This window comes from Pteropus vampyrus, unplaced genomic scaffold, assembly GCF_000151845.1.
Source record: "Pteropus vampyrus isolate Shadow unplaced genomic scaffold, Pvam_2.0 Scaffold38, whole genome shotgun sequence".
In the NCBI taxonomy this organism is placed as follows: Eukaryota; Metazoa; Chordata; class Mammalia; order Chiroptera; family Pteropodidae; genus Pteropus; species Pteropus vampyrus.
In genome coordinates this window covers 246,144-258,785 of record NW_011888819.1, presented here as the reverse complement: position 1 = coordinate 258,785, position 12,642 = coordinate 246,144, and the positions used below count along the sequence as shown (strand labels likewise).

General features: G+C 33.6%; 1 protein-coding gene across 1 annotated transcript; it reads right to left on the bottom strand.

Moving 5' to 3' along the window:
• Window positions 1-10,086: 10,086 nt before the first annotated feature.
• LOC105290825 (keratin-associated protein 19-5-like) lies at window positions 10,087-10,317 on the bottom strand. Its single transcript, XM_011358236.1, has one exon. The coding sequence runs from the start codon at window positions 10,315-10,317 to the stop codon at window positions 10,087-10,089; it is 231 nt and encodes a 76-aa protein (XP_011356538.1).
• Between the last annotated feature and the right edge of the window lie 2,325 nt (window positions 10,318-12,642).

The following is a 12,642-nucleotide window of genomic DNA, read 5'->3' as shown; positions in this document are numbered from 1 at the left end:
ATATTTTTCTTACAGATTTTACCTATCAATCAGAAAATTAATAGAGACAGGTAATCATCATTTAAGGAAATTCTCTTAAGATAAAAAAATACAAAAACATATGTGCTATATAATAATAATTTTAGTAGTAATAAGACTTCTTAGCCATTTGTCCTAAACTAAAAGGACTTGTTTTAAAAGGTACTTTGTCTTATTTTCTGAATAAAATTTTATTATTCAAAAAGAAACTACTCAGTAGTAATGACAAAAACAAGATCATGGATTGTAAAAATACATTGATAGTACCCTTATTTTACAAATGTAGAGAGTAAGGTTTGGTGAACTATGAGAGTAGTATACAAAATATGAGCATGACATGTAAATGATATATGATGTTTGCACTATGCTACTCTTTGGAATAAAAGTTGAAAAAAGTTAACTCCACAGATAATCACAACTAAAGTCACCATAGACTGCCTATTGCTGTTTCTAAAAGGAACAAAGAGATATGTTTTGTTAGAGTTAAAAGATTATTATATCAACTACATCATTTAAATTGGCTTTGAAAAACGATTGTATCTATCCGGTCATTATAATCAGATATCTATGGGAACAATATTTATTATTACCAAAAATAATAAATCATTAATCATTTAGAAGGTCCAATCAACATGAAAGAAGCATAATGTTCAGAAATCATTGTTTTTTTGCAACAATAAGTAGATTCAATGTAGATTCATAATCATTATGCTATGTGAAAACAACAAAGAGAAAAATAATGCCTCACATGGTCATCATGAATGATATAAACTGAATATTGGAATCAAGGTCAAGCAATTGTTAAAAAGTTACTGCACAAGCATGACCACAAAGTTAAATGAACTGCAGTTAAACTGATTTTCTAAATTGAAGAACTGCTGCAATCAAATAGGTTAAATAAGTTGTATATGATGCCACAATTTTGATAATTTTTGCTGTTAAATCTTTATTGAGATGAGGTTGCCATTTCTTTTTCTAAGTTGTTTGTCATAATTATTGACTTTTTGGCCCATACACTGAATGTTTAATGCTTCAAAAATATTAGAGAAAAATTAAAAAAAAAAAAAAACTCTCTACATGTTGCAAAATCAACTTGTTTGATTATTTGCTTGAGCTGACTTGTTTTAATTGCTATAGACTTAGTTTTTCACCAGCATCTTATGCTATTTCTAAATCCTAGTTATACATTTGCTTATTTTGATTTTAAATATCATGTTCTATATTTCCTACCAGTCAGAATAAAAACACACAAAGAACTAGCCGAAGCAATCAAGTTTTCTCATTAGGAAAAATTTAACTGTGAAATAACTTACACAAAGAATCTACCAGAAGAATTATGTTCTTTGAATAACTCTATCACACCTCCTCTCCAGGGTGACGGCACCTCATGAATTTATTTCTTCTTTCTCATAAAAACTTCTTCCACATGATACATCTGAGGTAGAAATTAAGCAGACTAGAAGAATTCAATATAATTTGTAGGATATCAGAGTTGAAATTTATTTTACAACAATTAAATACTGAAATAGTCACTCACTAAAGTCATTTTGGGGGGGAAATAATGTCATTTTGAGAGATCCTGGTTTATAAATGTCAAAATAGCTCCCGTGATGGGACAAAAATGATGTTAACTCAATGAATGCAAAAAGTTAGCATCTTATTAATGGGTGTTAAATTGATTGCTGAGAAAATGTAATTTTCATGACCAGATGGAAGCCAAAATATTATTTTCACCCTGTCTTAAGTCCTTATTTTGTGGCCAAAATAAGAACGGTCACTTAAACCATTGAGGTTACAATACCCACCACAAAGATTCAGTGGAAACCTGGATTGTCAATGACCACAGCCTAGTCTCTATTGCAGGAATGAATTCATTCGGGTAATAAAAGCTGAGTTACATGAGCTCCACCATCACTCTCTGCACTGTGAGTTTACATATCCTCATACGCGGGGATGGTAAAGCCGGCAGCCTTTACATCTCAGATGACATCTGAGCCCCCAAACCTTTTAATATTCCCTTGATTCCAGCAACAGATGGCCTTCTACATGTTAACGTTTTAATTTAGTATTCCTTTAATCAACTTGGTGCCTATTGGAGGTAATTTTTCCATCCTCAAGGCTTTGGCTTTTATCTGACTCTGGTTGAGATTCCCATAAACTCACTCCATGACATCAGGTAATATCCCAACTGTATTTCAAAAGGTTATTTTGGATCACTAATTATACATGACTGCTCTGGCATTTTCTCTAAAAAAGATATTTTAAGTAAATGTCATGATCTGTCTACCATATTCAAAACCAACTTCTATTAAAGGTATAAGCACTTCAGCTGAGCCCCTGGGACAAATGTATCTTCCACCTTGGCAATAATAACGGTGAGAATAATAAGTGTTTATTCATACTTATTATGTAGCATGAACTTTAAATATATTAATTCACTTAATACAATCATCCTGTGAGGTAAATACTATTATTACCCTCATTTTACAGATGGTTTAGAGAGCTTAAGTAATAACATACACAAAGTTATCACACCTTTTAAGTGCACAAGTTGAATTTGAACTTACATTAGCAGACTCGAGAGTCTATGTGTTTTCCACTTGCCTGCACTGCTGATTTAAGAGCTTTCCAAAGGGAGAATAAGGTAGGCACTTCTTTATGATGTTTTCTGCAACACATTTATATCAACTAGGAGCATAATTTTTATAAAGGAGATTGACCTTTGCCGACTTTTCATCTATCTCTTTTTGGTCTCTGCCCATCACCCCTGCCACATCTATTCTTAGAATTTCCTTTACCATGTGATCTCCTCTGGGTCCCAGGTCTGTCACTGTGTCCCTATGCATGAGCCTGCCTGTCCTCTACCTGTCTTACTCAGGATTTGTCCTTTCTCTTCTTTTTTTCTTTTTTCCTCTCCACATTTGTGTCTGGTGTGCCAGAAAGAAAGACGTTATGTTTAATGTCCAGTCTGTCTTCCTCTCAAAACTCAGGAAATAAATTTATAGTTCTAACCATACCACATGTCATAACCCTAAGTATTAAGTAGTATTAAGTGGTGATTTGATTCGACTTAGGAAACTGGAGTAATTGTTTGGCAGGTATATCTATCAGGGTTCTCCAGATAAACTAAATCAATCGTGTTCTCTCTCTCTCCCTCTCTCTCTCTCTCTCTCTCTCTCTCTCTCTCTCTCTCTCTCATATATATATACATATATATGCGTATATATACTTTATATGTACTATAAAGATAGTGAAGATGGCTTGTTAATTTTTTCCTTTAACTACTTCCTTGCTTATTAAATAGCGCTGTTCTAAGATCTCTGAACAGAGTCTTGGAGTAGACTGATGGAGAGAATTTGGGTTTGGGCCTCTTTATGTTGTATAAACAACTGCTGGGTTGGGAGTTCTAATGATTTATTGTGCTTGCACTGTTCATTTACTGTCTGCCTAGGAAGCAATCTGGTATCCAATATGAGCTATTTAAATCATTTTAGCAAATTATTTTAGTTATCATTTCAAAATAAAATATAGCATAAAAGAAATGCAAATTATAATAGGAACATATCAAGTTTAATAGCTATCTAGTAATCTAGCTGTGAGTGAAGTAAGAAAGTAAGATATTTCACTATATGAGTCTGTAATGGATTTCAATGTAGATGCATTAAGTTGAGTAAATCTAGATTTCATTGAGGAAGCTCACTGTTGAGCAGGGGTGAAAGATAAGCAAACATCACATTATACAATAAGTTGTAGAAAAAAGAAAACGTGGAAAGAATATAGTTGAGCATAGACTTTTGTTTTTCTGAAATATGATCTAAGAGTAGTTCTTATATGCTGTTTTATATGATGAGGGCATGTTTCTATGGAATGAAACAGAGAGGAAAAAAGTTATTATGAGGATAAAGTTTTAAGGTAATAATAAGAATTTAGGTTAATGTCTATTATTTACACTGTGTTTGGCCATTCTTTTATGCTTTGCAAACACTAGCTCATTTAATTCTCACCACATTACAGGAGAAACAATAAAATTATCTTCACTTCGCAAACAACAAAAATGAGACTTAATGAGGTGAAATAAATTGTTCCACATCATGGACTTAATCAACAGTTGAGTTTACATTGCAACCCACACAGTCTAACTTCAAACTTTGAGTTTCTAATTAATAAGATGGACAGGAAGGAGAATGGCATCTTAAGATGTGAATGGAGTAAAATCTGATTTAGGAAAACCCTTAATAAAAAATATTGTGATGGTGAGATAAAAAGACTTGAAATAGAGGAGAATTGGTGATAAAGAAGATGGAATCTCTGTGAGAAAGATTCAAATGGCAGGACTAAAGATAACTAGTAATCAACTAATAAGGAGAGGAGAGAAATTAGAATTATTTTTATGACTGACTTTTCCATCTTGGAGTACTAGGTGAATGGAAATGTCGGAACAGAGACCAGGAAGCAGAAAGGATACGTGTGTGAGAAAAATAATCTATTTAATCAGAACATGTTGAGATTCAGTTACCTATATAGACACGTTTGGAAACATTCTTCAAACAAATAAATATCAGGAGAAAGGCCATATTCGAGGCATGCCATAAGGTACAAATAAAAATATAGATAAAAATTTAAATAAAAATATAGATAAAATACAAAAAAAGTAAATTTTAGATAAATGAAATCTTTTTAATATAAATCTGTTCTATGTGATATTTTACACTTCTTTTAAAAACATATTGTTTATCTTAAATTCAAATTTCACAAGTTGTCCTGTATGTAATCTGGCATCCCTACAAACTGGAGAAGTAAATTTGAGAAGCATCACCCTGCAGAGAGGAGACCATTGATTGCTTTGTACCAATGACATTATCTAAGAAAAAGAATTTCTAAAAGTAGAGTCTAGGTAGAAGGGTCCATGATAGAATGCAAAGCTTTGCCCCTTTCCTGATTTACTCACTTTACCTTATAATTTTGTACTCCACTTTGACTCCTGTTTCAGCTGTATAACATTCTTTGACAAAAAAAAAAAGAGAGAGACAGAATTAATGTGTGCCAGTTCTGTGTATGGATGTCCAATATCCTTGCAGGTGTCTATTTTGCTTTCATATTCCTGCCATCTCCATGAGAATATATCTGATTTAGCCTATTAGAGAACGAGAAATATATGGAATAGAGTCTAGACACCCACTTACCTAAGCCAGTAATCAGTCAACTCCCAGTCATGTTAGTGAACCCAGAGAAGCCATCTTACTTCTCTCAGCTCTTGGATGAATAAGCATAAAACATTGTTATATGGCATGGATGTATATAGTTGCGTGTTATGCAGCAGTATCACAGTAGCATTTGTGTAGCATTCTTATGATCACCTTGATTACATGTGTTTGGGGACACAACCGTGTGCTTAGGTTGAAAACTCTTTACTATTTAATTTATCATTGGTTATTATTATCTCACAACTCACTAATGTAAGATTTGGAATAGTAATTTAAGCTCCCCAAACTGTAATTTTTCTCACTTATTCACTACGATAATAATACTTATCTCCTAAATTCTGAAATGTAGGTGTGATAATGTTTGTCAGACAAAGTAAGTATGCAATAAATATATTAGTATTAGTAGTAGTTATATTGAAGTTGCCTTTTGATTATACTTTTATACCAAGCAGAGTTCCTAGCATATTAGAAATGATTAATAAATATCTATGAAAAAGTTAATATAGTATGATGTTTAAAATAAAAATAAATGCTTATTTTTTTCATTAAGAGAATCATATATAATTAAAGGACTCAGTGGAGAATCTGGCATATAAATAAATAATTAATAGATTGTTGCTATTGTAGGTTTATTCAGTACGTTTTATGAAATACTTCCCATGGATCAGGCATTGCTCTAGGCACTGAAGATTCATCAATAAATAAAACAAATAGTCTTTGCCCATATGGAGTTTACATTCCCTGGGGAAGACAGATAATATGTGAGTAAACAATTAAATATATAACACCCATTGGTGATAAGTGCTATCAGATAAAAAGCTGTGTAATGGACCAGGAGCCAACAGGATAGTCATGAAGTGGCATTTGCACGTGAAGCTGTCAGGTGCCTTGTGGAATAAGAGAAGACATCACAACAGAGATAATAGGCTATTTGAAGATGAGTAGGAGCTCATTATGAAAAGCGAAGAGCATACTATCTGAGGTGAGAAAGGAGCCAGCGTAAAGGCAAATATTTGAGAAAGATTATGGATTATTTAGGTAATTACACTATTAATTCATTTAATGTTTACTGAGCTTCATATCTGGTGGATGAACTTTATGGTCCATGCTCTTCTGCAAATTGATTTTTTGACTGAATTATGTTATATATTTTTTCATATCAGAACACCGAGAGTTGCATAATTTTCTTTATAATAGCAGCATGTATGTCATCCCAAGAAGATATATAAAAAGTCTATTTAAACAAAGAATTTTGAAACAAAAGAACTAAAGAGTGAATGGAAGCTTTGAGTCCTGGAAACCAGCTAAGAATACATGAGAATGTATAGCCATAGGCCCAGTGACAGATGACAACTACGGACATTAGAAAATGGGTAAAACCAAATTATATACAAGGAGGTTGGACAAAACAATTATTTTTTTGGATATGTTATTGGATGTGGAAATGAAAGAAGAGATATGGGAGCCTCTCCAGATTCAGACCTGACTGGCTCTATGGGTTATGGTGCTCTTATCTATAGGCCATGGCAAGATGCTTGGCGGAAATATAATTATATAACAATATTAAGCCTCAGAATTTCTAAACTCATTGCTGGAGCCATAGCTAGGTCTATAGTTTCACTCTTGTTCTCCAAATTTTGGAGAAGAGCAATTATATTTGTTGAATAAGATAGATAGATGATAGATAGATAGATAGATAGATAGATAGATAGATAGATAGATAGAGATAGATAGGTAGATAGATAGATAGATAGATAGATAGATAGATAGATATGATATATAGGTATACATAGATATATGGATATATATTCAGATATCTATATCTGTAATTTTCTATATTTAAAAAACATTTTATTCAGGCATCGTAATTTGATCAGGTAGCCTGTATTTTTACTCATTTATGATAAACTATGCACTAAACTGCCCAGCATTTTTCATTGATTAAAGAGCTTTTATATTGATTTTCATCATTTGATTGCCTGTGACCAGTTTGAGCTCAGTAATGAAATGTGAATATGATTATTGTCCATCCATGTTTTAAGAAATTATTCTCCCTCCGATTCTATTCTTTAACATTAATACTGGATCCTAAATTATGCAATTTTTATTCACTAACATACCAAGAGTACACAACATTATTATGCCTTTTTTCAGAATCAAGACCTGTATCTTTAATCAGGAGATTTATCCCCTACTTTCATTGAGAAGAAATACACATTTTAGTGTCTTACTGACATAATAAAATTCTCCCAACAGAACTAGTTAGTGACTGTAATTTATAAATATGTTTTATGTTCCCAGCTTCTAATTCTTTAATAATCAAACCAGGAACAGAAACATCGCTTTTGCAATATGCTTCTAAAACCATGACATTTAGGAGAATCACTAATTATCTTTGGGCATAAATCAAATTTAATAGCTTCTGAACAGTTCAGATCAAAAATCAAAAAGATCTTCAAATAAGACCAACATTTCAACTTAATATGCATGGTACACAAGGTCATACTTAGTAGGGTGTACTATTTGTCTAGAGAAAATTATTTTTGAATAATCACATGTTATGTTTCACATAATTGTTCTCTAAAAGGCCCACAATTTTTTAGTATGTTTATCAAGGCAAGCTCTAAATACTACAAGCTTTATATATTCTTATACCCCTCATATATGCAAAGGTGCTAACTAGTTCACATATTGTTAAGTTTTTAGAGAACGAAAAATAAAAAATCAAAGATATCAATCATATAGAATTGTAACTACAGTTAACCTGCAGGGATCTTTCCACTGTACCTCTGATTAAAGCATAAAATAATAATCTAAAGAACTCTATTACATCCTAGGGATTTAGAACATGCTAAGCTTTAGATTTCAAAACCTCCCTAGCAAGATTAAATGCCTGCCAAGGATATCTGCTGGAGATTCTTTGAATTGATGCCTTCTAGTTTAAGCACTTGTATGTGTACTCACACTAGTTCTCATGTCATCCTCACAGCATCATGTAAGGCATAGTCTACATAAGTGACTGGGCCCTTGATCTATAGATTCTCCTCTTCTGTTGTATTTTATTTTTCTTGCTTCCCTTGCTCAGTTTTCTGATTTGAAATCTAAATTACACTGTAAGTAAAAAGGTAACAGTTTTCCTGTGGGAAATTGTTCATACAGTAATGTTCTTCCTTTGGGTTTATAGAAGAATAAAAAGAATTTCTCAAGAGATAAGTAGTAGGGTAGTAGGGATGAAGGAATCCAAGCATGAATTCAAGTGGATTCAGACACATGTCTGGTCATGTCAGATGAACTAGTGAAACAGGCTGCTCTGACAACTTTAAAAGTTGGTTAAGAAAACTTCTACAGGAGGATTCAACTTGTGTTCATTGTCGATGTTCCAAGAGGTTTGTTTCAAGTGGTGAATCAAAGGAATCAGCCTAAAAGAAAGTCCCTTGGGAGAAATTGAGAAATTTTCTGGGAGAGAATAAATTTTGATGGAAGAAAGAGCCAAGTCCCTTGACCATAACCTTGACTGTTAACAACCATGAGACTCTTACTAATAAAGCATCTTGTATATTACAAAGGTTTGACTTTGTGCATTCATTCATTCATGAGAATGTTAACAGTCCTCTAATAAAGTGTGAAAAGGAATCAGAAAAGATTCCCTCACTCCTTTTTTCCATAGAACACTGCACCATTTGGTTCCACGCATCATGTCAGTGTTAGATGGATCTGCCTTATGAGGACGATGGCGATCAACATATGTCAACTATAGACGTGCAGTTCCTGCTCAGGAAATGAATGATGCTTCTCAATATCCTCCTCTGCTTCATGCCAAAGATTGTAAAAAAGCAAAGGCATACCTGGCCAGACCGGTGGTACCATGAAGATTTTCAGTGGGGGAAAGGATATAGAAAGAACATAGAGGTTATTTTGGATAGTGAAAATACTCTATATATTATCATGATAGATGCCTATCATATATTCTTCCAAACCCACAGAATGTAAAACACCAAGAATGAACCCTCAGGTAAACTATGAACTTTGGGCGATGATGTATCAGTGTAGGATCATCAACTGTAATGAAAGTGCCACTCTGGTGGGGGATGTTGATAGTGGGGGAGTCTGTGCATGTGTGGGAGGAGAGGGTATGTGAGAAACCTCAGTACCTTCCTACCAATTTTGCTGTGAACCTAAAACTTCTCTAACAAAGTAGTCATAGAAAAGAAGATATTTAGCTAATATTAATGTGACACAGAAGAATGCACTTTAATGTAATATGCGAATGACACAATTCTTAGTAATTCCAAGAACACTTGAGGAACACTAGAGGAGGCTGATTTCCTAAGTGAGTAGACAGTGGTAAGTTATTTTCATTTAGTGTTAATATGACAGCCTATGAGTTCTCAAGTTTGCGCAATGTGATGAACTAGAAACATTTGCATTATACTATATCTCGTAGCCACACACCTCATTTCTTCCTAAGTAAATTTTTTATATTAGTTGCCAAATAAGATGTTAAAATAATAAAAATAGAAACATCACAACAGGACAATTAATTTACATTTTAAGTAAACAATTTATTGGACGAAATGCAAGTTTTATCCAGCGTCTTGCTAGAAAGATAACATCATGGTAATAGCTGCAAGAAAAGTAAACCAAAAGGAGAGATCAAACTAGAATGGTTATGCATATTGAATATGCATTTAGCTGATGGGTTTGTGGGTAAAAGCACAAAATATTCATAGTAACAGTTTATTAACTTATAAATAGCTATCGACTGATCCTGGAGAATATAAGACGAATATTTTGGGAATAAAAGCACAAGATAGGACCAAACACATTTGGAGGTTTTCCATCAGCATCCACTTATAGCAAATTTTTAGTAGAAGCGGGAGAATCCATATCCTCCATAGCATGATGGGCGGCAGCAGCCATACCCGTAGCTTCCATAATAACAGGGGCGGTAGCAGCCACATCCGTAGCTTCCGTAGCCACACCCATAGCCCAGTCCACGGAAGCTGCCACATCCACAGCCATAGCCACAGCCCAGGCCACCAAAGCCTCCATAGCCATAGCCCAGGCCTCCGTAGTAGCTGCCGTAGTAGCTCATGGTGTCAGGGGTGGAGTGTTAGTTTGCTGTTCAATGCAAGATCCTGAGTGCGAATGTCAATGTGTCGAGGGAGGCTTATATACTCGAAGCAGAGCATGTGATAAAACATGTGCCCCACCTTTGGTGTCATTCCATGAATTATACTTGCCTGAAACAACTCATTAAATCTATGGTCTCCTGACAACACTCCTTAAGAATGTCTGAGCTAGCTTGGCTGCCTAGTTATGTTCTTCCTGAGTTTGTTGCTCTAATTTTGTTAAAAAGAATTGCTGTTTCTTCAAAGTATAGACATACCGAATCCTAAATAGAATTCTTTATTACTAGGCACTTAACATCAGTCCCATTAAATACTGTTGAATTTCTAATAAGATATCTTATCATAGGCGTTTTGGGAAATTGTTTTAGATTCTACCAAATATCAAGAAACAATCCGTCAAACCTCTCTTAAATTTACCACTTTTTTCAAAAAGCACACATTTTGCAACATGAGCAGTGAAGGATGTACTTCTTTTCAGAAGATTAAAAAAAAAAATACATCAAGAAAGACTTGGTTCACCTGCTCCGTATACCAGAAAACAACAACAAAAGCTCACTTGCTTTCTAGAGTTTTACAACTTTTACCATAAACCATTGGTAGATTTATTTTTGGCTTTACACACTGACATACTTGTTTTGGTTTAAAAAATATAGCACGTTGGAGTCAGAAGTGGTGAGACCAAGTCACAGTGACCAAGAATCTATCTTATGAGAAGCCTTCAAAAAGTTCTTTTTATATCCTGGGCCTTTTCTCCAGAATGAGTTCTAGCCTCACTGCTACTACAAATGTAGAGATTATATTTGCCTCCATACACCACTTTTCCCTCTTTTTCTAACCCGTCATCATTTATCCATGTATCTTGCATGTCATTTTCAAATTGCACTTGAAACATCACCCAACTTCCCTCCTCCGTGATTTGTTACTGCGTGCAGGTAAAAATGCGAAGTGGATTCAAGTCAACACTACACTCCTTCCATCAAGATCTCCACAGTCAATATTATAAGTTTGCCTCTGTCTTTGCCTAATCTCTGCCCATTTTTTGTTTTCAGGCAATTTCTAACTAACCTTTCCTAAGATATCACAAGACCTTTCTAAGATACTGATAATGTTACTTGCCTAAAACATACTTCAACTCCTAAAATCATCTGAAATTTTTAAAGGACTTGTACAACCTGGAATACTTAAGAAATTTTCTAAATGTATGACACAATTGGAAAAAAAGACAAGGAATGAAAAAACACTCTTTGGAGACATTTGGCCTCATATTCACAGAGTCCCTCACTTGACCTTGAGCCCAGAGAGTTAGTTATCAATACCCAAAGCAGATCCCAACCTGATTAAGCCCTGTGGAAATGCAGCTGTATCTTGAAATTTAGAACTCGAAAAACTGAGTTTTTTATGTGGTTATGCTCATTTTTGATCAAAGTTATCAGAATTATATGACTTTAACTAACAGTAAAGTAAGGACTATATATATCATACTCAGAACAACTGATTGGGTGTTCTAGGAAATGTTTTAAGGCTGACCTAAGTTCCAACAGGCTTTCTGGTTTTAGAGTGTCATTTAACTCAATATTAATTTTAATCTCAGTGCAATCTCAACCTAAATTCATTTTATTTTTATTTCTTGTTTTATAAAATCAGCCAGATGATAAAATATTTCCATTTTTAATGAATCATTTAGGATCATGAATAAATTCCATAGCATTAAAGATTTCACATTGTTCTCATGTAGCTCTGTCAGAGCATGTGACCATGATCAAGAGCTATTTTTCGTTTGTTTTTAATGCATGAGACTGTACAAATAAAAACTAAAAACACAATAAACACAAAAATTGTTTTCAAAGAAGAAAACACATGACTATGATATACATAACTTCTAAATGTTCTCTAGCTGTAAAAATAAGAAAACAACTGTTTAAAAATATGAGACACATCTGTATTTTGTATTTTTTTATATATACCAGTGAAGAAAAAGTCACATTGGAAATTTCATTGGGGGGGCGGGAGGTGGTATTATTTTTCTGTCTATTCAGTGTATCAAGTGCAGATTTGGACTATTCTTATTTTTTTATAAAGTTTTATCTCATGACCCAAGTTTCTGTTCATGTTGGTGGATAGAGGAGTAAAAATTGTTCTCTTTTTGTTATAAATTCAAAACATTTCCTCTCACTCAGATACAGTTCAATGCAATGTAAATAGAAGAAAATTATGATAATATTGATTATACTAAGAATGTCAACTGCAGTAATAATTGTATTGATTCTATCTTGTCAGCTCCATGGAAA

Coding starts and splice junctions, on each gene's coding strand:
- LOC105290825 (XM_011358236.1), bottom strand. CDS start 10,317: ATGAGCTACTACGGCAGCTACTACGGAGGCCTGGGCTATGGCTATGGA.